The sequence below is a fragment of the Carcharodon carcharias genome, chromosome 20 (genome assembly GCF_017639515.1).
Source record: "Carcharodon carcharias isolate sCarCar2 chromosome 20, sCarCar2.pri, whole genome shotgun sequence".
Lineage (NCBI taxonomy): Eukaryota > Metazoa > Chordata > Chondrichthyes > Lamniformes > Lamnidae > Carcharodon > Carcharodon carcharias.
The window spans coordinates 31,211,932-31,237,839 of NC_054486.1; the positions used below are offsets into that span (position 1 = coordinate 31,211,932).

Genomic DNA, 25,908 nt, shown 5'->3' on the forward strand with positions numbered 1-25,908 from the left:
GAGTCACAAAATGTTAGAGCGCAGGTACAGCACAAAATCAAGAAGGCTAATGGAATGCTATTCCTTTAGTACAAAATGAATTGAACATAAAAGTAAGGATGTTATGCTTCAGTTATACAAAGCATTGGTGAGACCACATCTCAAATACTATGCGCCGTTTTGGTGCCCTTATTTAAGAAAGGATGTAAATGCATTGGAGGCAGTTCAGAGGAGGTTTACTAGATTGATACCTGGAAAGAATGGGCTGCCTTGAGGATACGTTGGACAGGCTGGGCTTGCTTCCACTGGAGTTTAGAAGAGTGAGAAGTGACTTTATTTGAAGGATATAAGATCCTGAATGGTCTTGACAAGGTGGACGTGGAAAGAGTGTTTCCCTCTTGTGGGTGAGTCTAAGGCTAGGGGTGCAGTGTTTTAAAATTAGGGGTCACCCTTATAGGACAGAGATGAAGAGAAATTTTTTCTCTGAGGTTTGTGAGACTTCCTCTGAACTGCCTCCACAATTGAAGGAGCCTTGGAGAATTCCTGCAGTGCATCTTGTAGATAGTGCACACTGGTGGAGGGAGTGAATGTTTGTGGATGTGGTGCCAATCAAGCGAACTGCTTTGTCCTGGATGGCGTCAAGCTTCTTCAGTGTTGTACGAGCTGCACTCATCCAGGCAAGTGGAAAGTATTGATCACATTCCTGGCTTGTGCCTTGCAGATGGTCAACAGGCTTTGAGGAGTCAGGAGGTGAGTTACACGTCACATGATTCCTAGCCTCTGACCTGCTCTTGTAGCCACAGTATTTATATGGCTGGTCCAGTTCAGTTTCTGGTGAATGATAACCCCCAGGATGTTGATATTGGGGGTTTCAGTGGTGGTAATGCCATTGAACATCAAGGGGCAATGGTTGGATTCTCTCTTGTTGGAGATGGTCATTGCCTGACACTTGTGTCGCGTGGATGTTACTTGCCACTTGTTACGTGTCAGCCCAAGCCCGGATATTGTCCAGGTCTTGTTGCATTTGGAGATGGACCACTTCAGTATCTGAGAAGTCGCAAATGGTGCTGAACATTGTGCAATCATCGGTGAACATCCCCACTTCTGACCTTATGATGGAAGGAAGGTCCCATTGAAGAAGCAGCTGAAGATGGTTGGGCCTAGGACACTATCCTGAGGAGCTCCTGCAGTGATGTCCTGGAGCTGAGGACTGACTTCCGACAACCACAGCCATCTTCCTTTGTGCTAGGTATGACTTCAACCAGCGGAGAGTTTTCCCCCTGATTCCCATTGACTCCAGTTTTGCTAGGGCTCCTTGATGCCACACTCGGTCAAATGCGGCCTTGATAGCAAGGGCGGTCACTCTCACCTCACTTCGGAAATTCAGCTCTTTTGTCCATGTTTGAACCAAGGCTGTAATGAGATCAGGAGTTGAGTAGCCCTGGCGGAACCCAAACTGGGCATCAGTGAGCAGGTTATTGCTAAGCAAGTGTTGCTTGATAGCACTGTTAATGTCCCCTTCCATTACTTTACTGCTGGTCAAGAGTAGACTGATGGGGCGGTAATTGGCCGGGTCAGATTTGTCCTGCTTTTTATGTACAAGACAAACCTGGACAATTTTCCACATAGCCGGGTAGATGCCAGTGTTGTAGCTGTATTGGAACAGCTTGGCTAGGGGCGCAGCAAGTTCTGGAGTGCAAGTCTTCAGTACTATTGCCGGAATATTGTCAGGGCCCCATAGCCTTTGCAGTATCCAGTGCCTTCAGCTGTTTCTTGATATCACGTGGAGTGAATTGAATTGGCTGAAGACTGGCATCTGTGATTCTGGGGAGCTCCTGAGGAGGCCGAGATGGATCATCCACTCAGAACTTTTGGCTGAAGATTGTTGCAAATGCTTCAGCCTTATCTTTTGCACTGCTATGCTGGGCTCCTCCATCATTGAGGATGGGGATATTTGTGGGGCCTCCTCCTCCAGTGACTTATTTAATTGCCACCACCATTTATGACCTGATGTGGCAGGACTGCAGAGCTTAGCTCTGATCCTTTGGTTGTGGGATCGCTTAGTTCTGTCTATCACTTGCTGCTTATGCTGTTTGGCACGCAAGCTATGTTATTAGCTTCCCCAGGTTGACAATTCATTTTTAGGTATGGCTGGTGCTGCTCCTGACATGCCCTCCTGCACTCTTCATTGAACCAGGGTTGATCCCCTGGATTGATGGTAATAATAGGGTGGGGGATATGCCGGGCCATGAGGTTACAGATTGTGTTCGAGTACAATTCTGCTGCTGCTGATGGCCCACAGCGCCTCATGGATGCCCAGTCTTGAGTTGCTAGATCTGTTTGAAATCTATCCCATTTAGCACAGTGATAGTGCCACACAACACGATGGAGGGTATCCTCAATTTGAAGGCGGGACTTCGTCTCCACAGTACAGTGGTCACTCCTACCAATATTTCCATGGACAGATACATCTGCGGCAGGCAGGGTGGTGAGGATGAGGTTAAGTATGTTTTTCCTTCTTGTTGGTTCCCTCACCACCTGCCACAGACCCAGTCTAGCAGCTATGTCATTTAAGACTCGGCCAGCTCAGTCAGTAGTGGTGCTACCGAGCCACTCTTGGTGATGGACATTTAAGTCCCCCACCCAGAGTACATTCTGTGCCCTTGCCACCCTCAGTGCTTCCTCCAAGTGATGTTCAACATGGAGGAGTACTGATTCATCAGCTCAGGGAGGGCGGTACATGGTAATCAGCAGGAGGTTTCCTTGCCCATGTTTGACCTGCTGGAGATAGCTGGAGCAACCGAGAAGTCTTGCTATTGAGAAGCAGTTTTATTCTAAAGTGGATTCCATACCATAAGGTGGAAGAGGGTAAAGGTCATGTGGTACACCTTTATTGAAGCTACAGCAGTTTGTCTCTTGTGATATTACTGGATTTTTCATATTTAAACATCTATAAGGGACTGTTGCCTAGAAGGTGTTGATTTTTGAGTTTGACCAATGAGAGAGGTTCCAGGGAATGTTTTGTAAGACTAACCGTAATTGTGTAACTGTAATGTGCTTAAGTTTTCTTTTTTTCTCTTGTTAATAAAACTTTTACTTTTAATTTTTAAAAATCCAAAAGTGTTACTGGGCCTCTTACTGCTGAGATCACAGTCACCTTCTTATTATCAGAATACAGAAAAAAGGTTATGGCCCGTAAGCCAAGTTTCCCTCTGGGATTTGGTTTGCGCAGCAATTAACACTGGCTGTGGTCATAACACCTACCATCCAGGTGACCCCCTGTCCCATTCTCCCCTTCCTGGAATAAACTATTCAGAAATTTGTCACCCTCCTTTACGCGTCAGGGTGTCTCTAACCTCTAACTCGTACTCCCAGCTCTGCTCTAAAGAGAATAATCCCAGCTACTCTGGTCTCTCCACATAACTCAGATCATTCAACCCTAGTCCCATTCTTGTAATTCTCCTTCCCACCAAAGCCTTCACATCCTTCCTAAAGTGTGCTTCCCAGAACAGGACACAATAAGCTGGGACCAAACCAATAATTTTTATGATGGTTTATTATAATACATTTCCTTTTGTGTTCTATGCCTTTACCTATAAATCCATGGGCTCTGTTTGTATTTAACAGCTTTATTAACTTGTCCTGCCACCTTCAAAGATTTGTGTATGTGAACCCCCAGGTCTCCCTGTTCCTGAACCTCATTAAAAATGTACCACTTAATTTATTTTACTGGTTCTCATTCTTTCTTCCGGAGTACGTCACTTCACACTGTTCTGCATTAATTTTCATCAGCAATGTGCTTGCCTGTTTCACTGGTATGTCCACTCCCAAAGCCGATTACTGTCTTCCTCATTGTTTACGACCTAGCCAAGTCACAGAATATGGTTGCAATTAATAAAAGGGCGAGTCGTTGGTGTCCTTACACGTTGTTATATACTGTACCTATCATGTACTCATCATCGACTGCAAATGTGTTGACTTCCTCAGGAAACTCCACCCATAAAGGCCTGTGAAGGAAAATGCCAACAGTCACTTATTGGAATCATAAGGGAACACCCCCAGTAACTCACTGTGTTGAAAGAAAAATTGGGTTACAGGAGATTTTATACTTAACTTGTAAACATTTGATGTTAGTGTCAGATAACATAAGTGGAGAACAAAATCCATATACATAAGCCAGCAAAGAATCTCCACTCAGGACACAAATATCATATCCCACAAGCAATGTAGTTAAGTCATGCACTGTCAATTTCCAGCACTTCTGGTGTAGTTTATTCTATTATAATTCACGGCCAAAATAATTTACAGAAGCACCATGTAAAGCATTAAATTAGAAGATTGAGCGATATGTTGAAAGGGGCACACATCCATGTATTCAGTGAAAGATTCCTAGGTAACTGAGTTTATTGGGCTGTGGATAAGGTCTATACAAAAGCAAAGAAGAATGACTGCCTGGATGAGATACCAGAGGGCTGCTGGCACCCAAGGAATGGTCCACAACAATGTTAACACCTTTAGGTGAAAGGTGGAGGGGAGATTTAAGTATTAGTTCATCAAACAACCCCACCATTCTGGGGTAAAAGCAAAATACTGCAAATGCTGGAAATCTGAAAAAAAAACAGAAAGCTCTAGAAAAATTCAGCAGGTCTAAAAGCATCTGTGGGGAGCAGAAAACAGAGTTAACGTTTTTAGTACCTATGACGCTCTGAAGAAGGGTCATATGTACTCGAAACATTAACTGTTTCTTTTCTCTCCAAAGATGCTGTTAGACCTGCTGAGTTTTTCCAACATTTTCTGGTTTTTTTCAGCATTCTGGGGCACAAGTAGCTAACTTATCACTTAAACTGATCTGAACCTCATGCCTTGTAATTCACATAATTAAGCACTCTGCAGATCACAATGTACCAATGAACACCCAACATTTATTGGAAATGTGGGGTTGCTGTTTACCTGATGATTGGCTCTGCCTTGATATGGGCCATGTAGAAGAGTGTGTACCAGAATGGCAGCAGGGCATATCGCTCTCGAATTGTTTCCCGGATAATCCTAGTGTTGTCCTCTCCAAACAACCATGGCTCTCGCCGCTCTGTCTCTGTGTGGGAATGGTTCCTGAAGAAAGGTTGGTATGCAGCAGCCTGGTACCAGCGAACAAGGAGCTCTGGCTCAGGATTCTGCACAAACCCACCAACATCAGCTGAAGAAAAAGAACAACATTTTGGAAAGGGCAGAAGGCAGAACAGAGGACAGGGGTGTACAATCCTACTTCTTGGAATATTCTCACCTTTCAGAGGAATTTTGAACTGACACAATTCCTTGAAAAGCCCGGAGGCAGAAGATTTTGAAATCCCTGCCACAGCACTGTCATGTTGGGTCTTGTGGAGAGGACTCATGACAATGGACATTGGGCAGAATTTAGCCCTTGGCTGGCGGGCGGGCAGCTGAACCCCGCTGCCGAAATGGGGCCCACCGCCATTTTGAGAGCGCAGGCCAATTAAGGCCTGCCCAACAGGAAGTGCTATGCACTTCCTGTTCCGGGGGGGGGGAGGGAATCCCCAACTGTCAAAGTGCACTCTTTTGCACATGCACGCGAAAGAGCACACTGCTCCCTGAGGCAAAGTCCTGTCTCAGGGAGTTTAATGAAAGGTAAGTAAAGTCAAAAAATACAGACATTTTAAAATTATTAACATGTCCTCTTCATGTGACAATGTCACACGAGATGGGACATGTTGATAACAAACTCATAAAATTTATTACATTTTTACAAAACGGTAATGAAACTTCATCCCGCCAGTGGATGAAGTTTCATTTATAATTTACAGGCCGCTGGGGCTCCTGGCCTGCCTGCCAGCCTTAAGGTTGGCCGGGCAGGGCATTTAACTATCTGTCTAGTCTATGGCCTTAATTGGCCATTGATAGGTCGGCCGGCGGACAGCTGATTTTGCTGTCCGCCCGCCTTCCTTAAGATTTAAATGGCCCAGAATGACGTCATGGATTCCTCCCGACGTCATCCTGCGTCATTTTCCCCTCGGTGAGCAGGCCCCACCCCCAAATAGCCGAGGCGAAAATCCTGGCCATTATATAGAAACAGATCTAACTGAATATGTAATGATCCTCCTCCACTCGCAAAGGAGTAATGGGTTCATGGAACAAAATTTATCATCTAAAACATTGTCCTGTAAATTTCAGAAGGTAGAATTGCCTGGGTAATAATCAATTATTCAGCTGCAATGCAATAAGCACATATTGTCGCTGGACTAGTATTCCAGAGACCCAGGGTAATGCTCTCGGGGCCCAAGTTCGAATCCCGGCATGGCAGATAGTAAAATTTGAATTCAATAAAAAACCTGGAATTGAAAATCTAATGATGACCATGAAACCATTGTTGATTGTTGTAAAAACCCTCCTGGTTCACTAATGTCCTTTAGGGAAGGAAATCTGCCATCCTTACCTGGTCTGGCCTACATGTGACACCAGACCCACAGTAATGTGGTTGATTCTTAAATGCCCTCTGAGCGAAGGATGGCCCGGCCAGTGACACTCACATCCCATGAATGAATAAAAAAAAGATACCATTCAAGTGGGGGGACCAAAAAGGAATGTGGTAGTGATAGGAGACAAGGGGATAGAAACTGTTCTCTGTAGCCACAACTGGGAGCTCCAAAGGTTGTGTTGCCTGCCCAGTGCCAGGGTTAAGGACATCTCCTCATGGCTGGAGTCAAATTTGGAGTGGAAGAGGAAGGATCCAGTTGTCATAGTACACATAGGAACCAACGACATATAGGCAGAGCTAGAAATGATGTTTTACTGAGAGAGTTTGAGGAGTTAGGGTCCAAATTAAACTGCAGGAAGGAGATTTAGAGATCCAAAGAGAAAAGCCATGGCAACAGAACAGTGTGGTTGTTTTTACTGCTACAGGTAAAAACAAGCAGAGCAGGATGGGAAGGGTCAGAGTATTTAACAGTAATTGTATATCAGCTGGTAAGGTCCATGCAGGGAATAGTAGTAACAAAATTAAATACAAGGTGCTTTTTTCTGAATCCATGAAACATCTGCAATAAGACAAATGAACAAGTTGCATAAATAGAGAGAAATGATTTAGGTCCTATCAGTATTACAGGTATATGGTTGCATGCTGGTCAAGGTTGGGAAATAAATATTCCAGGGTACATATCACTTTGAAAAGATAGACAAAATGGCAAATGAGGAGAGGTAGCCATGGTAGTAAAGGATCACATAAGGACAATAGTGAGGAAGGATCTTGGCTCAGAAAATCATGAAGTAGGATCAAAGGTGTGGAGTTAGGAATAGCAAGAGTCAGAAAACACTGGTGGGAGTAGTTTATGGGCTCCATAACAGTAGTCTTACTATTGGAAGAACATTAAAAAAGGAATAATTGGAACGGGTAACAAAGGAAATGTAAGAATTATGGGGTACTTTAATCTTCATATAGAGTAGACGAATGAAGTTGGCAAGGGTAATGTAGAAGATGAGTTTGTAGAATGTTTTTGTGACAGTCTTATTGAAACATATAACATTCTGACAGGGATGGGCAGACTGGATGCAGGGATGATATTTCCTCTGGATGGGGGTCTAGAACAAGGGGTCACAGTATGAGGATGCGGGGTAGACCATTTAGCACTGAGATGAGGAGAAACTTCTTCACTCAAAGGGTGGTGAAACAATGGAATTCTCTACCACAGAAGACTGTGGAGGCCAAGTCACTGAATATATTTAAGGAAATAGAGAGATTTCTAGACTCTGAAAGCATCAAGGGGTATGGGGAGAGTGCAGGAGTACAGCGTTGAGACAGATGATCAGCCATAATCATATTGAATGGTGGAGCAGGCTCAAAGGACCGAATGACCTACTCCTGCTCCTATTTTCTATGTTTCCTGGAGCAATACATTATGAAACTAACTAGGGGGTAAAACTAATTTAGATCTAATATTGTGTATTGAAAAATGGTTAATTAGTAATCTCATAATAAAAGATCCGCTGGGAAATAGTGACCAAATTGCAAGGTAATTCCATGTTAAGTTTGAAAGTAACATACTCCAATCATAAACAAAAATCTTAAAACTTAAAGCCATTTCATAGGTATGAGGGGAGAACTGATTAAAATTCATTGGCTAAATAGACTACGGGTATAGCTGTAAATAAACAGGGGGAAAAGAAACAATTCAACATGTCTAGTAAGTATACATTCCATTGATTAACAAAAATTCAGCAAGAAAGATCCATCCATAGCTTGATCAGGAAGTTCAGGATAGTATTGTATTAAAATAAGAGGCTTTTTAAAATCCTTTCATGGGACGAGGGCACCGCTGGCAAGCTAGCAATTGGTGCCCATCCTTAATTGCCCTTGAGAAGGTGGTGGTGAGCCACCTTCTTGGATCGCTGCAGTCCATTTGGTCCAAATACGGCCACAGTACTGTTAGGAAGTGATTTCCAGGATTTTGATCAAGTGAAAGTGAAGGTACAGCGATATATTTCCAAGTCAGGATGATGTGTGGCTTGGAGGGGAACTTGCAGGTGGTGGTGTTCCCATGTGCCTGCTGCCCTTATTCTTCCAGGTGTTAGAGGTTGAGGGTTTGGAAGTTGCTGTCGAAGCAGCTTTGGTAAGTTTCTGCAGTGCATCTTGTATATAGTTCAGTGCTGCCAAGTGGAGAGCATTCAATCACACTCCGGATTTCTGGCTTGTAGATGGTGGACAGCATTTGGGGAATCAGGAGGTGAGTTGCTCACCTCAGAATTCCCAGCCTCCCATCTGCTCTTGTAGCCACAGTATTTACATGGCTGGTCCAGTTCAGTTTCTGGTCAATGATAACCTCAAGGATAGTGGGAGTGGGGGGTATAGTGGGGAATTCAATGATGGTTATGCCATTGATTGTCAAGGGGAGATGGTTAGATGTTCTTGTTGGAGAAATGCCATTGCCCGGCACTTGTGTGGTGTAAATGATATTTGCCATTTATCTGTCCAAGCCTGAATGTCCTCCAGGTCTTGCTGCTATGGACACAGACTGCTTCAGTATCTGAGGACTTGTGAATGCTACTGAACATTGTACAATCATCAGTGAACATTCCCACTTCTGACCTTATGATGAAGCAAAGGTCATTGATGAAGCAGTTGAAGATGGTTGAGCCAAGGACACTAGCCTGAGGAACTCTTGCAGCAATATCCTGGGACTGAGATGATTGAACTCCAAAAACCACAACCATCTTTCTTTGTGCTAGATATGACTCCAGCCAGTGGAAAGTTTTTCCCTGATTCCTATTGACATCAATTTTACCAGGGATCCTTGACGCTACACTTGATCAAATGTTGTATTGATGTCATGGGCAGCCACTCTCACCTCACCTTACAAGATTGAAAAGAATGGTAGCAATTCTGGCGATTGGGAGTGTTTTAGAAACTAGCAAAGGGCTATCAAAAGATTGATAAAAAGGGAACATATAGAATGAGAGCAAATTAGCCAGGAACATAAAAACAGATTGTAAGAGCTTTTTTAAACATATAAAAAGAGACTATCTAAAATAAAGTTAGTCCCTAAGAAGCAGAGACATTGAGATAATCATGGGAATTGAGGAAATGGTAGAGACATTGAACAAATATCTTGTGTCTTCACAGTAGAAGACATAAGTCACATGCCAGAAATAGAGGGTAGCCTAGGTGCTGAAAAGAGTGAAGGTATTAAAGAAATCATATCAGCAGAGAAAGAAGACTGGAGAAACTCAAGAAACTAAAACCCCAGAAATCCCCAGGATGTGATGGCTGATATCCTGGGGTTGTAAAAGAGGTAGCTGCATAGTTAGTGGATGCACTGGCTTTAATTTACCAAAATTCCCTAGATTCTGTTATGCTCCCAGCAGATTGGAAGTTAGCAAATGTAACACCGCTCTTCAAGAAAGAAGAGAGAGAGAAAGCAGGGAGCTACAGGCCAATCAGCCTGGCATCAGCCATCAGTAAAGTGCTGGCATCTATTACTAAGTAAGTCCCAACAATGCACTTAGAAAATCATAGAATGAACAATCAAGGCCTACATGGTTTTACAAGAGGGAAATCATGTTTGACAAACTTATTAGAGTTTTTTGAGCTTGTAACTAGTCAGGTAGATAAAGGGGAACCAGTAGATGCAGTATACCTGGATTTCCAAATGGCATTTCATAAGATGCCACACAAAACATTAATAGATAAGATAAGGATTCATGGAGTTGACTTAGACAAAGAGTAATGTATCTAAGTTTGCTGATGATACAAAGCTAGATGGAAATGTAAGTTGTGAGAATGACACGGAGAGGTTGCAAAGAGATACACAGAGATTAAATGAGTGGACAACAAGGTGGAAAATGGAATATAATGTGTGGAAGTGTGAGGTTTTTCTCTTTGGTCGTAAGAACAGAAATGAAGAGTTTTTTTTTTTAAAAAGGTGTGAAACTTGTAAATGTTGATGTTCAGAGAGACTTGGGTGTATTCATACAAGGGACACAGAAAGTTGGCAGGTGTGAAATAGCATTTTTATGCAAATTTCCTTTATTCCAAGGAGATTTGGAGTACAGGAATAAAAAAGTCTTGCTACAATTGTGACCAGACCTAGAGTACTGCATGCAGTTGTTGTCTCCATATTTAAGAAAGGGCATGCTTACATTGGAGGCAAGGTTCACTAGATTGGTCCCTGGGATGAGCGGTTGTCCTATGATGTGAGGCTGAGTAAATTGGGCCTATATTCTCTGGAGTTTAGAAGAACAAGAGGTAGTCTCATTAAAACATACAAGACTCTGAAGGGGCCTGACAGGGTAGACACAGAGGCTGTTTCCACTGGTTGGGGAATCTAGAACATGAGGCACAGTCAGAGGATAAGGGATCAATCATTTAGGACTGGGATGAGAAGAAATTTCTTCACTCAAAAGGTTTTGAATCCTTGGAATTCTCTATCTCAGAGAGTTGTGGATGCTCCATGCTGACCATATTTAAGGCTGGGATAGACAGATCTTTGGTCCGAAAGAGAATAAACGCTTACGGGGAGCAGGTGGAAAAGTACAGTTGAAGCCCAAGATCAACCATGATCATACTGAATGGCACAACAGGCTCGACTCCTGCTCTTGTGTTGACTCTTACCTCCACAGAATGAGATGCCAGTTATACTGAGATTAAGTAGCATTGGGATTGAGATTTTAAGGTAACTCCATTCAGCTACATTGTCTCCTGTCCATACTGCTCCTAATAAATAGAAGTGAATGAGAAAGCACACAGAACAGTAAATAAGTCATACAACATTGTATTTTTAGTGATGCAGTTCTTTTTTTAAAACACTTCTCAATTTTTTCCTCTTCTGGAGAGCTGACTCTTGCTGGTGTTCACTGCCACAGGCCAGACATCCTCTGATAGCTTACCAAAGAGGCCATTCTTTACATGTGAACTTTGATCGTGAGTACTGGGAAGCTTTTTCACCATAGTAAACATCACAACTCAGTCAGATCCTGCCCACACCCAACATCCACACACACGTGTTTGCCAGGTGTTGGTAGAAAGTATTCAGTAACAGAAAGCTTGGTGATTCTTGCCCTCTGCCACCCTGAGGCACTGAGGCTAACTGTAGCACCCCAACTTCTGCCTTGTATAGAAATGACTGAAGTTTGGATAGGGGTATGATCAGAAATTTCACTGTAGCTTCAACAGGAAGAAGGATCGGTAACTGGTGTAATCACCATAGATTTATAAAGTGACTGCACACTGTGACAGTCAGTAGAATCAGATCATTTAAACTGGGCTCAGGACTGAGATCTGTATCTTCAGGCTCCAGTTTGCCTCTCTCACTTTGTTCCCCATTTCTGCCTCCAAATTTGCTCTTCTCAATCACAGCGCTATTAGATTACTGCAATTGCTCAGTTTTAGTCACAGGTGAAAGCATGGATCAAGAAGAAGCCATCAGGTCCACTGGGTCAAGCCAATGACCCATCAGGTTCCATCAAACCTCCTGAGGACTTTGAGAAACTTTCTCCTGAAATGTCCTGGGGAGAGAGGCATCCAACCTCAGCTTAACTGAGAAAGAGGAGGATTTTGGTGGATCTTGAAAGCCAGAAGGATTGCACAACATTTATGCCAGCCTGGCCCCAATGCTCAAGCTGAACCTCCAAGGAGGTTTTCTTGCTACAGCAAAAGTTTTAGATGGCACAAGTGATCTCAGATAGAGCAACATATCTACATGGTAGGAAAAAAAGCAGGTGGCTAGGCAGTTAAAACTGCTTACCTACTCTAAATTGCTAGGATTCTGCTATCCTTTCCACTGCAAAATGGGTATTTCTAATCTCAGGTTCAGTTAAGATTCAGATATTTGTGTCTTAATGGAGGTTTTTCCAGTTAATATTGTTCTTCCTACATATTGGAAAAGGCCAGACAGGATCATCATACACCCAAAATAAAATCTCAACTAAAGTGGAACTTGAACACAATGGTACATTTGGACACAGCGGGGATGAACTTCCATGAGGATCTGCTGGATTATCAGCCATAACGTTGGGAGAAATCCTGCAGAGATTCACTACATGTACACTGGATGACCCTGGTCCATGACGTTTTAAATAATTTTCTCTTTGTATCATGACACTACTGTATGTTACAGCACAAACACAACCTCAGGCCTGTCAACTCCTGATCACTAACCATATCTCTGCGATCCAGCAAAGAAAGAACGAGTCAAGACAAATGGCCTCTCTATTCCTCCAGATCGACGGATCAGACCTTCAGCTGTTGCCCATTGCTAGTGCAAAACATACAAAAATATAACATCAGCTCGCTTTTGTTTTTGCTTTTTATATCACAAAAGTTTTAAAACTGCTATAAGCTCAGGGAATCCAATGGTGACAGCGGAGGATTATCCATCTGGCTCTGATCTGCCATTTAGAGGAATTCACCAGTTTACTAGAATGAGCATTCCAGGGCTCACGTGCTCTAGTATTCTAAAATATGAACAATGGCAATTCATCAGGCCTGTCCCACACAACTGTGATACCTTCTGCACCACAATGGAAACACTCTCCACCTGGGACCATGTCATCTCCAGGGAGTAGTGAATATGTCGGTTAATTTGGAGGAAAAATCTGAGAAATTCCTCCTTTACCTCCTTAGGTGATTGAGGTGATCCAGGAGAACTCTGACTAATGCAGTGTCTATCTTTTATAAATGATCTTCGCCCAAGCCAGAAACAGGTCCAGCTCTCACTTGAAGAATCCAGCAAATCGGCATTCACCGCACGAGCCAGTAGCCTGTTCATGTACAAGAAAAAAATAGCATGCTAATGAGCATTCTGCAAGTTCCATGTATTTTGTAGATGGAACTATCGGGTGTGCTTTTGATGTTATGGTTCAACATTGTGGGACACTGTAGTTAAAATTATAATTCTGTACGCAGCTCACAGCAAACAATTGCTTCAAATTGGTATTAATTGGTAACATTGTTCAATGAGACTGAGTTAGCACCGACTAGAGGAAGCTTTCCTCTGTAACTTTCTGTGCTATATCTCAGCTAAAACTATTCAATTTTTCAGCCTTAACATCCCTCACTTCAACAAGCACAAAATTCATAAAAATGAATTTTCAGTAAGAAAAAGATTCAATGCATAATTAATCCATTTTGCACGTGTGTAAAATACTATTTCTACACCATCACATCCATGATACCAGCAGAATCTAACAATGTCCAGACAGCAACTAGTACACCGACTGTTTGCGATAGAGTTTACCTGATAAAAGCCATACAGGTTGTGCACTTCCCGGTGCTCCCATCCACCGATGTGCAGTGCCTGCTTGTGCATGGTGAGTTCAGGTCCATCGAACACGGTTGGCTCGTTCATGTCATTCCACATAAAGAGAATATCCGTGGAATCCTGCAACATAGAAATGTTCCAAAGAGTAACATGCTGCTCTCTCTTACTTTTTCTCCTCTTTGTTCACTGGTTGCCCCCTCATATATTTCGCCCAAATGGCCAATAGCCCGCCCAAGTGTCCACTTTTCACGTATTAGCCTAGTCGTAATGGGGTGAAATTTGTTTTTGGCAAAATGGGTGATTGCGAATCAGCAGCCAGTTTTACATGCTATCCAACTGAAGTCTATGGAAAAGAAAATCAAACAGGGTGTAAAATGAGCTGACGGCCCATTACATCTTTTTTGGCACTATGGCCGAAGACCAATTTCACTCTGCTCACATAGCCTATTTCACCATGGGTGAGGCACCATACAGGAGCTCAATTCAGCCCTATTTTACATCCACACACACGTACGCTCAAGCACAGGTCACTGGATAGTGACCAAGTGCAATACCCTGACTGATTTTCATTTTCCCTGGTTCAAGTGTGTTGGATTCTATTGGAATAGCCCACAATTGGAATAGCCTTGGTGAGGCCAGCAAATTTAGCTCTGATCCCAAACTAAGTCATTTTTCAATAGTGTGGAAGAAATCACTGGGCAGAATTTAATGTAGGCGATGGGGGTGTTGCCCACCAGCTGGATAGCCATGGACAGCGCAGCATCACCTCTTTTCTGGAAGATCCACCGCATTACTGAGTAGTGGCTGGCCTTTCCTGGGATCGAGGTCGCCTCAAGCAGAAATTCCAGCTGCCTAGAGCTGCTGGCCAATCAGAGGCTGGCAGCTCTTCATTGCTCTGCAGCGCCACTGGGAGGCAGTGGCTGCTGCCAGTAATGCATCCATCAGAGGTCCAGGATCTGCAAGGGGCCCAAATCATAGTTGAGTGATGGCAGGAGGGGGTTCATGGGATGGGGGGTCATGGAGGAGAGGTAGGTGGGGAGAGAGATCAGCAGCAAGGACAGAGTCCCACAATCAGACATTGGCTGCCTTTGAATGAAGGAACGTGCACCAACCCCCTCACCCCAACTCTGGAAGCTGCAAGTTATCCTGACAGGGTTTGCTTTTCAGGCTTCGCAAATGGTGAGATCCCCGCCTGTCACCGTGTGAATATACCAGCAGCGATGGGATGAGGCCCTTAAGTGGACATTAATTGTCCACTTAAGGATCTCAACTGGTGGCAAAGCAGGGAGGATGTGTGCGAGCCTTCTGCCACAGATTTAATTGAGGCAGAGATGGAAGGCAGTGACCACCCTCCTGCCTGATTAAATGCTCCCCCACCATCAAACTCGCCACAGGATGGAGCATTACATTCTGCTCATTGCATTGACTCCATCTCTAATTTATTCGTGCAAGCTGTGGTGAAGCACCTATTTTTCCAGTCAGGATAAACATTTAGTAGAACTGCATTAATTTTGTAGATTACAATGATCATGAAATATCATTTCAAATACTCAAAATAACATCACTTGACCTAGCACACTTGTGCCAACTTTCTGGAGAACTACACATATAGTCCCATGTCCCTGTCCTTTCCCTTTCTACTCATTGTGCCCATACCAGCTCTCTAAAAGGGGTATCCATATCGTCCCCTTTCCATGTGATTTCCCCATATCGTTTTGAATTTTCTCTTTGTGAAACCAGTTGAAATAGTCTCACGGCACAAAATAGCCCCTTTTTAGCATTAATTGCTAATCTTCATGAGAGAAGCCACTGGATGATTAATGTAAAAAATGGAAGAATCTTACAGAGGTACAATAATGGGTGCTCTTCTGAGACATGCTGAGATACATTGTTGGCACAAAGTAGAGGAAGCGTTCCTCTGCATCTGAGTGGTATAATCAAACTGGGAGTACTTGGTGATGAAAACGGATGCAGGAAAAACTAAATAGGGTGACTTGCGCCTCTTGTTTCGCACATGTCTCCTCGCTCTGTACCTCCCCAAACCCCATTCTCTTGCTTTTTACATCTCTATTCTATTTTCTTGCTCTCTGCTCTAAGTCTCTCCATTGCTCACTCACTTGCTCTCTGCTGGTCCCCAATCTCTTGCTTTCTACCTCTTCAGTCCCCATACTTTTGCTTTCTGCTGTGTGCCTCTCTGGTTTCCAATTTCTTGCTCTCTGCCTTATACCTCTCCAGTCTTCAGTCCCTTGCTTTCTGCTCTTTGCATCTCTGATCTGTGCTCTCTTTTTTTACCTACTTTGTGCCTCCCTGGTTCTTGCTCTTTGTGTCACTGCTCTCTGCCTCTCCTAGCAGCCCAGATAAGATCACAGAACTTTCCACACAACAGATAGCTGACACAAGCACATGACCCTCAAGCAATCCCTGGGTTTATGTACCATCCATGGAATATACTTAAGGGGCATAATTTTCACTGCAAAGTTGCTGACAAACATGTTATGATGTTGTAATTCATCTTACAAAAAATCATACCACTTGTGCATTATGTAAATGTCATTCTTCCAGGTGTTTTTATATACAGAAATCATTAAGAAATCTCAAATCCAAAGGAGGCAATTTTATCTAACAGGCTGTGTTGGTGCTGATCCTCCACATATGCAATACCCCAATGCCACACGCTCACATTGTTCACATTGTTCCCATATCTCTTTATCTATTTTTCTGACAATCTAAAATCAAATTGACAATGTTTTAAAGCTTGATTTTCTGCAGATGGATCAAATAACGTCGGATAACTTGTAAACCAAAAGGTCAAAGCTTTCAACTCTCACATTGCGTTTCTCTCATTCCCCTTTTTTTAAATCCAAACTTCTATGGACACTGTTCCTCTGAATCCCATCCTCTCCCCTGAGCTCCTCAAACAGCTTCCTACATATTTCTCCTCCCTTCAATCACAGTGTGTTGAAATCAAGCCTCGCCTCATGGTCTCCAACGCTTATGTATTCTGTTCCAAGGCCTCAACTGTGAAACAACTTACCTCCCTCCTTTAGTTTTCTCTTCTACAGTCAAAAGCACAAGCTTAGCATCTTATAATCACAATCTCACCTCTTTTCCCTTACATTTTTTAACCATGGTGATGTCCAAGCCTTATCAACAATGCAGTGAATCTTTAAGGTAATTACCTCATACTGGTCCAATCTGTGCTTGTTGGCATACCAGTTGCGGACAATGGGGTTCGTGAAATCTAAATATGCTGACACACCTAGTGATGCACAAAAACATAGAAAAAGTTCCTCTTTATTAACACTTTGCAAAAACCTGGGCCTGAATTGTACCCTTGGGGTGCACTCGAGGTTGGCAGGGCCGGAAGCGGACGTAAGACCTGCTCCTGGCTAACATTGCGATCTTATGCCAGTGTGAAATGCACCCAGAGAAAGGTTCAGAACTGCCGGTGGGGGCGGGAAGGGGGCAGGCACCGACGTCACCCAGGTGCCGGTGAGCGCTTCCACTGAAATTCCTGAAGCTGCCTCAGGGAGCTGAGATGGCCAGAAAATAAAATGAAGCACAAAAATGCTGAAGAAAATGTCCATGTAGCACAATCAAGTGCCTGACAGCATAGCTCATTAAAAAAAACGTCCCCAGATATTTCTTTTTAGTTTAAATCTGAACAGAGGTTTCATGCTGCCCTTGGATGAGGTTTGAGTAAAAATGTAAAGCCCGTCTAGCTGATTGGCCCATCTACCAATCATAAGGTTGGACAGGCCACAAAAAATTATTGACAATTGGACCGTTAATGGGCTTAATTGCCTGATTTATTGTCAGCGGGCACGCTTCCGACTTTTGCATGCGCCCGCCGAGCAAAATATCACGCAAGTGTGCGATGACATCAGGACACTCGCTCAACGTCATCTTGCACAATCTTACACCTGTTTGGCCTGGGCACTTGCCCGACTTCGGGATGCAAAATTCTGGCCCTAAGGTGCTGGGAGCAGAGCTTGGCTTGGAGGATTCATACAGTGGAACCAGGGGCAAGTCACATATTTAAGAAATAAAGAAATGGCATTTATAAAGTACTTTTCATGACATCACATCCCAAAGCAGTTCACAGCTAATTCATTTTTTTTACAAAAATCTATTGTATCTATTGTAAAAGATGGAAAGGCTACAACGGATTTTCACACAGCAAGGTCTCACAAACAACAATGAGATAAATAACCAGGCAATTTGATTTAGTGATATCAGTTGAAGGATGAATGTTGGCTGGGAGAACTCCCATCCATAGAGCCTAGGTTACATGCTTAAGCCTTTGCAATGAGACTTGATCCCATAATCTTCTGACTCAGTGGCAAGAATGCCACCACTGAGCTAAAGCAGACACCTAATTCATGCTTTAGCAACCCTGGCTCGGGTTAAGCAAAACCTGAACCTCACATGTTTGAGTCAGAGATGTAGGAGGCAGCACTATCCAGGGAGAAGGTCTAATCAGGAATGCCAAACTGCAAATACTTTTAAATATCTTATTAATAGGAACACAGCAACAGGAGTGGGCCATACAATCCCCCAAGCCTATTTCACATTCAATTAGATCATGGCTGATCTGCACTCCATTTATCCCCTTTGGTTCCGTAATTCTTAATGCCCTTGGCTAACAAAAATCTAAAAAATTTCAGTGCATGGACGCACTGCACTGCCCACTGTTATATTAAATGTTACAGACCAGGTAGATCCCAGATACAGTCCTTCACCTGTGTAAATTTCAACAGGAACATCAGCAGGAGCACTAGCATTAGGATAACTATATTTGGACAAGGATGGGGAAAAAGAAATCAACTTCAATAAGACATTATCCAGCTGTTTCTGTACTCCATCACTATCTAGTGACTTCTCAGAAAAAAGTACACATAGATGGAGATTAAGAACAGGAGCAGAATCAGCTGTGATTGGCTCCATGGTCGAATGTTCTGCTAGAGCTCATCACCTAGGCTTGCAGGTGAAAGAGGACCACTACTGTAGAACTTGGTGGGTGAGGGAGGTGGGGGGTGGAGAGGAGAGAGGAGAGGGGAGAGAGGAGATGGGAGAGGGGAGTGGGGAGAGGAGAGGGGAAAGAGGGCAAGGAGAGAGGGGAGAGAGAGAGGAGAGAGCTGAGAGAGAAAGAAAGAGAGAGGGAAAGTGAACGCGAGTGCAGGCCAGCAAGAAACTGGAAATAAAGCAATGTGAAATACTGAGAAAATTTTGTGTGTGCACTGGATTTGGTCAGATTTGATGTCTATTATTTAAAATTTATTACTGCACATTACAAAGTAAGAAATCCAAAGAAAGTTCATCATACAGCAGTTTATTTTTTGCCTTACCTGGCCAGCAGGAGCCCCGGTACACCTCACCATTTTTATCCATCACAAAGTAGTTCTTGGATTTGGCCTCGCAGTAGAATGGGTATTTCTTATCCACTTTGATGTGAGGGTCACTGATAACTACCAGCTGGAGACGTAAGAGAAGGTAATGATTTTGTGTAAGCCAAATATCAGCATATCTGAAGGAATGGAATGGTGTGTTTTATAGCTGCTGATTTCCCTTCCTGTCCTCTGAAGGTGCTGACTCAAGCTTAATGGTTGCCAGGAGCCTTCTGGAACCGTAACCAGGTAACTATTCTGTATCTGTGGCCCTCGACGATGAGAGTTAGTAAGCTATCCAATGATGCTGGGAGTAGGGGAGTGGTATTGCTGAGACCGTGCTTAAATTGGGCTCTGGTCATTTTTCCATATGGTATCAATCTTGGCTTAGTAGCGTCCTGTAAGTAGGAAGGCTGTGGTTTCAAGCCACATTCCAGAGACCCAAGTACATAAGTGAAGCTGACATTTCTAATTCTGTACTGAGGGAATGCTACACTTGTCGGAGTGTCGACTTTTGGATGAGGCTTTAAACCAAGGCTCCATCTTTCCTCTTTGGTAGTTGTAAAACAGTCCACTGCACTATTCACCGAAGAGCAAGTGAGTTCCCCCAATCTCCAGGCCAACATTTATTCCTCAACCAACACCACTAAAACAAATGATCTGATCATTTAGCTATTTTTTATTCATTCATGGGATGTGGGCATCACTGGCTAGGGCAGCATTTATTGCTCATCTGTAATTACCCTTGAGAAGGTGGTAGTGAGCTGCCTTCTTGAACCTTTGCATTCCATGTGGTGTAGGTACACCTTGCCAGAATTTTACGGCCCCGCAGCGGCGTGTCTCACCTCGACCGATGCAGCGAGCCATTTAAAACTCCACTCAGTTCGGCCGGACCGTAATATCGCATCGGGTGGGAGCGGCTGTAAAATTCTGGCCCACAGTGCTGTTAGGGAGAAAGTTCCAGGATTTTGACTTCTGTCTGTGTGTACAATTGGCTGTTGTTTCTTACAACAGTGATTGCATTTCAAAAGTATCTAATTGGCTGTGAAGTGTTTGGGACATCCTAAGGTCAACAAAGGTGTCATAAATGAATGCAGGACTTACATAAATCAAGAAATGCAATAGGTTAAAAGGATGGAAAAAGAGCGTAAGGCCCAAATAAAAAAATAAAGCGTAAGAAATAAAAAAAGAGAATTAGAAGCAGAACACCAGCTTGAAGTGTATAAAGAAATAAATTTATAATGTGATTTTCATAAGCACAGGAAGTCCCAATGTGCTTTACAGCTAATGAAGTGCTTTTGAGCTGTGGTGACTGTTATATGAATTAGGCAGCCAATTTGCGGATAGCATGCTCCTACAAACAGCAATGTAATAATTACCAGATTGCTGTTTGTGGGAGCATGGTATCTGAAAATTGTAATAATTACCAGATGATCTTTTTTATTAACATTAACTGAGGGATAAATATTGGCCAGGATACAAGGATCCCTTGTTCTTATTCAAAATAGTGCTATAGGATCTTTTATGTCCACCTGATAGGGCAGACAGGGCCTCAGTTTAACATTTCATTTGAAAGGCTTGCTCAGTTCTGTATTGTAGTGTCAGCCTTGATCTTTTGTGCTCAAGTTCTGGAATGGGACTTAAACTCACAATCTTCTGACTCAGTGGCAATAGCGCTACCCGCTGAGCCATGGCTGACACTACATGACCTGACTATAAGTTGGGCACAGCTGGGAGATAGATATTCCAGATTATAACGTCTTTAGAAAGGACAGGGAACTGGAAAAGGAGAAACAGTAATATTAATGAAGTATAATAGTACAGCATGAGAAAAGGGGAAAATCAATAAGAGTGAGAAAGCAGTAAAAATTCTCTGGGTTGGGTAGAGTTGAGGAACAATTTTCTTTTAAAATGGAAGATTTTGGTGGGAGTTACCTACGGACCACCTGGCAGCAGTGACAAAGTAACAGAATGCGTAAATACGGGATTTGAGAAGAGTGGTTATGCTAGAAAATTTAATTTTCACTTAGATTAAGAGAAGCTGAACAATTTAAGTCCCAAAAATGGCAAATTTCTTTTTTTAAATTCTTACTTTTTCTTTGTTTCTTTTTTCTCTCAATTAATCCAACTTTTATTTCCCTCTATTTTACTTTCTATATTTGATTTGATATTAAATTAACCCACTTTTGCAGCCTGCAGTCTATTTATTTTTCAACCCTTTAATCTCCTTAATTAAGTAGACATAGTGTTTGTTTGTCCCATTCTTCACGAAGGTCTCAGATACCCTATTTCTCTCACCGTATTATTAGTTTGCACTTCCAGCAACTTTGTGGACAAAAAAGTTTGAAAACTAAACAAGCATAGCCAAGTCTAATTAACAGGGCACATTGCAAGACAAGTAAGGGAGGCAGTGCCATTGTCAATGGACTATTAATCCATTGTTTGACCTGAGTTCGAATCCCACCATGACAGGCAGTGGAATTTGAATTCAATAAAAATCTGGAATTAAAAGTCTAAAGATGACCATGAATTGATTGTTGTAAAAACACATCTGGTTCACTAATGCCTCTTTAGGAAAGGAAATCTGCCGTCCTTACCTGGTCTGCCCTATATGTGACTCCAAACCCATAAAAATGTCATTAAAATCCATCAAATTCATTAATGTCCTTCAGCGGAGGAAATCTGCAGTCCTTACTGGTCTGGCGTCCATGTGAATCCAGACCCACAGCAATGTGGTTGAATTATAACTATAATGTGGCTGACTTTTAATTGCAACAAATTCTGGTCTTGCCTGCGATGCCCACATTCCATGAAAGAATGAATTAAAAAAGTCACCCCACTCCAGTAAAATGAAGGCCAATGTGTTCTTTAACCAACAAGAAAACAGGCAAGGTTAGATTTAGTGATGAGCCAGAAAATTGGTCAACAATCTAGGAACACATAGCTAACAATGATTATAACATAAACAGAATTACCTGGAAAAACTCAGCAGGTCTGGCAGCATCGGCGGAGAAGAAAAGAGTTGACGTTTCGAGTCCTCATGACCCTTCGACAGAACTCGTTCTGTCGAAGGGTCATGAGGACTCGAAACGTCAACTCTTTTCTTCTCCGCCGATGCTGCCAGACCTGCTGAGTTTTTCCAGGTAATTCTGTTTTTGTTTTGGATTTCCAGCATCTGCAGTTTTTTTGTTTTTATCTCAATGATTATAACATATTCAATTAGATATTAAATTTGAGGGTGAGATGGGTGAGTCATGAATCAAGGTTTCAAATATGGGTAAGGCTGGCTTTGAAGGCATGAGGATCACATTAAGCTGTCCTTCAGCAGAGGAAATCTGCAGGCCTCACCTAGTCTGGCCTCCACGTGACTGCAGACCCATAGCAATGTGGTTGACTCTTAACTGCCCTCTGAAATGGCCTAGAATATCATTCAGTTGTATCAAACCATCACTGAAAAGTTGAATAAGAATAAAACCAGATGGACTGCCAGTCCTGGACATTGGAAACAACAAAGGCATACCCTGCCCTGTTGACCTTGCAAAGTCCTCACTAGCATCTGGAGACTTGAGCCAAAGTTTGGACAGCTGTCTCACAGACTGGTCAAGAAACAGCCTGACATAGTCATACTCATCGAATCATGCTTCACAACCAATGTTCCAGGCACCTCTATCACCATGCCTGAGTATGTTCTGTCCCACCAACAGCAAAAACCCACAAGAGGTGGCAGAACAGTGGTATACATCAGGAGAGGGTGGCCTTGGGAGACCTCAACATTGACTCCATAGTCCATGAAGTCTCATGGCATCAGGTCAAAGTTGGGCAAGGAAACCTCCAGCTGATAACCACCTACTACCCTCTCTCAGCTGATGAATCAGTATTCCTACATGTTGAACACCAGTTGTAAAAAGCAATGAGGGTACAGGGGCACAGAATGTACTCTATTTGGGGGACTTCAATATCCACCACTAAAAGTAACTAAGTAGTACCACAACTGACCAAGCTGGCTGAGTCCTAAAGGACATATCTGCCAGACTGGGCCTACAACAGGCAATAAGAGAACCAAAAAGAGGGAAAAACATCATCCGCATCAATTTACCTGTCACAGATGCATCTTTCCATGACAGTATTGGTAGGAATGCATTATCCTTCTGGAGATGAGGACACGCTTCATCATGTTTGTGTGGCACTACCACCATGCTAAATGGGATCAGAACATGTCCAGCAGCTGAAAACTTAGCATCTGTGAGGCACTGTGGGCCACCAGCAGCAGCAAGATTATATTCTGCCACAATCTGTAACCTCAGGGACTAGCATATACCTCACTCTACCACTACCATCAACACGAGACTCCATGCATGCTAAACAATGGAAGGAACATGCTATAGCGAGTTAAGTGATCCCAAAACCAATGGATCAGAACAAAGCTCTGCAGTCCTGCCACAACCAGTTGTGAATAGTGATGGGCAAATAAAGAATTAATCAGAGGTGCAGGCTCCAAAAACATCCCTATCCTCAATGATGGCAGAGCCAAGGCATATCACTGTAAAGCAAGGCTGAAGCATTTGTAACCATCCTCAGCCAGAAGTGCTGAATGGATGATCCATCTCGATTTCCTCATAGGGAACGGTCTTCATACAATTTGTTTCAGCAAGAGACATTGAGATATGAAGAAACAGATGAAAGCTCTGGATACAGCAAAGGCTATGTGTCTGACAATATCCCGACTGTAGTACTGCAGACTTATGCTCCAGAATTAACTCTCAACCAAGCTGTTCTACTACAACACTGCCATTTACCTGACTGTGTAGAAAATTGCCCAATTATGTCCTGTCCACATATGCAGGACAAATCCAATGAAGCCAATTACTGCCCCATTAGAGCTTGCTCAGTTATCAGCAAAGTGATGGATGGTGTCGGCGATGTGCTATCAAGTGACATTTTCTCAGCAACAACCTGTTTACCGATGCTCAGTTTGGGTTCTGCAGGGGCCTTACGGTTCCGGACCTCTCTAAATCCTTGGTCCAAACATACAACGGAGTTGGTGGGATGACAGTCACTGCCCTTGACCAAAGCAACATTTGACTTGAGTGTGGCATCAAGGAGCCTGAGCAAAATTGGAGTCAATGAGAATCAGGGGAAAACTCTCCATTGGTTAGAGTCATACCTAGCACAAAAGAAAATGGCTATGGTTGTTGGAGGCCAATCATCTCAGTCCCAAGACATCACCGCAGAGTTCCTCGGGCTAGTGTCAGCTGCTTCATCAATGGCCTTCCTTCCAACGTAAGGTCAGTGGTGGGGATTTTCGCAGGCACAGTGTTCAGTATCTCCACTTTTGACCAATATTCAGCAGTCTTTGCTAGAAAGATTGAGTGTGTGGCTGTTAGGCAAGGGCAGGATGGTGCCTGGCCTTATATCCTCCTTGATCACTCATTGAGTGGATTCAGAGTGGCCACTGGGAAAGGTAACAGAGCATCGCCAGTGCTGGAATTTGATTCCAGCATAAGCAGCAGCTTTTGGGAGAGGCAGGCAGAAATTGCTAAACAGTTCAGCATCCTATAGAACCCATAATATCTTGAACACTTACAGTAAATTCTCGATGAGTCAAACTCAGATGACACGAAATTCTGCTTGTGTCAAAGTTATCAACCATTCCCACTGGCAGAGTAATAAAAGCTATAGAACACTGCCAAACATTAGCCGAAATTCCGTGGTGGTCAATCTGGGTTAGCCAAACTTTTGTTCGGTGCCAGCAAGAAAAATAATGCCAAAATCCTTTGCAAAAGTGGTGTTTCTGCAGTGCAAGAAAGTGGGCAAGGGATCATGTGACCACACCAGCCAATCAGAATGGATTGGTTAGACCCAAGCAGGCTCAAATTTCTCTGTGAAGCGATGTACAAAGCATGTAAATATGGTAAAACCTGTCAGAAAGTTAAAAGCATTGCTGATCGGAGAGAAGGTGAAGTTGATACACCAAATGGAAAATCATGGCATGAAGCAGAAAATGGCCATTGCAAAAAAATGGGAGATTCTGTCATCAAGTTTGTGCACCATTCTGAAAGCCAAAGAAAACATCTTGAACAATTCAACAACAGGCATTCTGTCCAGCAAGGAAGATGATGAAAATGGCTGCCTATTCCGACGTCGAAAAAGCTCTGTGGTTCAAGGCAAACCAAGCAGAGGTCATGCCCATATCCAGCCCAATCCTGCAGGAAAACAGAGTTGCCATGGCGACGAAGCTAGCACACAGGGAGTTCACCTGCAGCGATGATAGCTGAACCGATGCAGTTCAGGGCACTACATCATCTTCCAAATGATAAGAATAAATGGGTCTTTTTTGGAGTGGCAGGTGGTGGTGAGTGGTGGGGTGCCATAGAGATCAGTGCTTGCTTGGGCCCCAGCTATTCATAATATATATCAATGATTTGGACAAGGGAACCAAGTGCTGATAAAACAGAACCTGGTGGAATGTGAGCGGTGAAGAGGGTGTTATGAGGCTTCAAGGCGGTTTAGACGGGTTGTGTGAGTGGGCGAATACATGGCAGATGCAGTATAACGTGGATATGTGTGAAGTTATCCACTTTGGTAGGAAACACAGGATGGCAGAGATTTATTTAAATGGTGATAGATTGGGAAATGATGGTATACAAAGGAACCTGGGTGTCCTTGCACACCAATCACTGAAAACAAGCATGCAGGTGCAGCAAATTGCATGTTGGCTTTCATTGCAAGAGGACTTGAGTACAGGGGCAAGGATGTCTTACTGCAGCTGTACAGGGCCT

At 43.2% G+C, this 25,908-nt stretch overlaps 1 protein-coding gene across 4 annotated transcripts in view; it reads right to left on the bottom strand.

Moving 5' to 3' along the window:
* Positions 1-25,908, bottom strand: part of LOC121292831 (neutral alpha-glucosidase C-like) — a 172,260-nt gene that overhangs the window by 18,483 nt on the left and 127,869 nt on the right. For all 4 annotated transcript variants that reach the window (XM_041215287.1, XM_041215285.1, XM_041215284.1 and 1 more), the window contains 7 exons: positions 19,091-19,217; positions 16,922-17,001; positions 13,719-13,862; positions 12,641-12,737; positions 11,096-11,197; positions 4,930-5,173; positions 3,922-3,986 (listed from right to left, as the gene is read on the bottom strand). In XM_041215287.1, the coding sequence (XP_041071221.1) occupies positions 3,922-3,986; positions 4,930-5,173; positions 11,096-11,197; positions 12,641-12,737; positions 13,719-13,862; positions 16,922-17,001; positions 19,091-19,217 (859 nt within the window). The remainder of the gene's footprint in view (positions 1-3,921; positions 3,987-4,929; positions 5,174-11,095; positions 11,198-12,640; positions 12,738-13,718; positions 13,863-16,921; positions 17,002-19,090; positions 19,218-25,908) is intronic.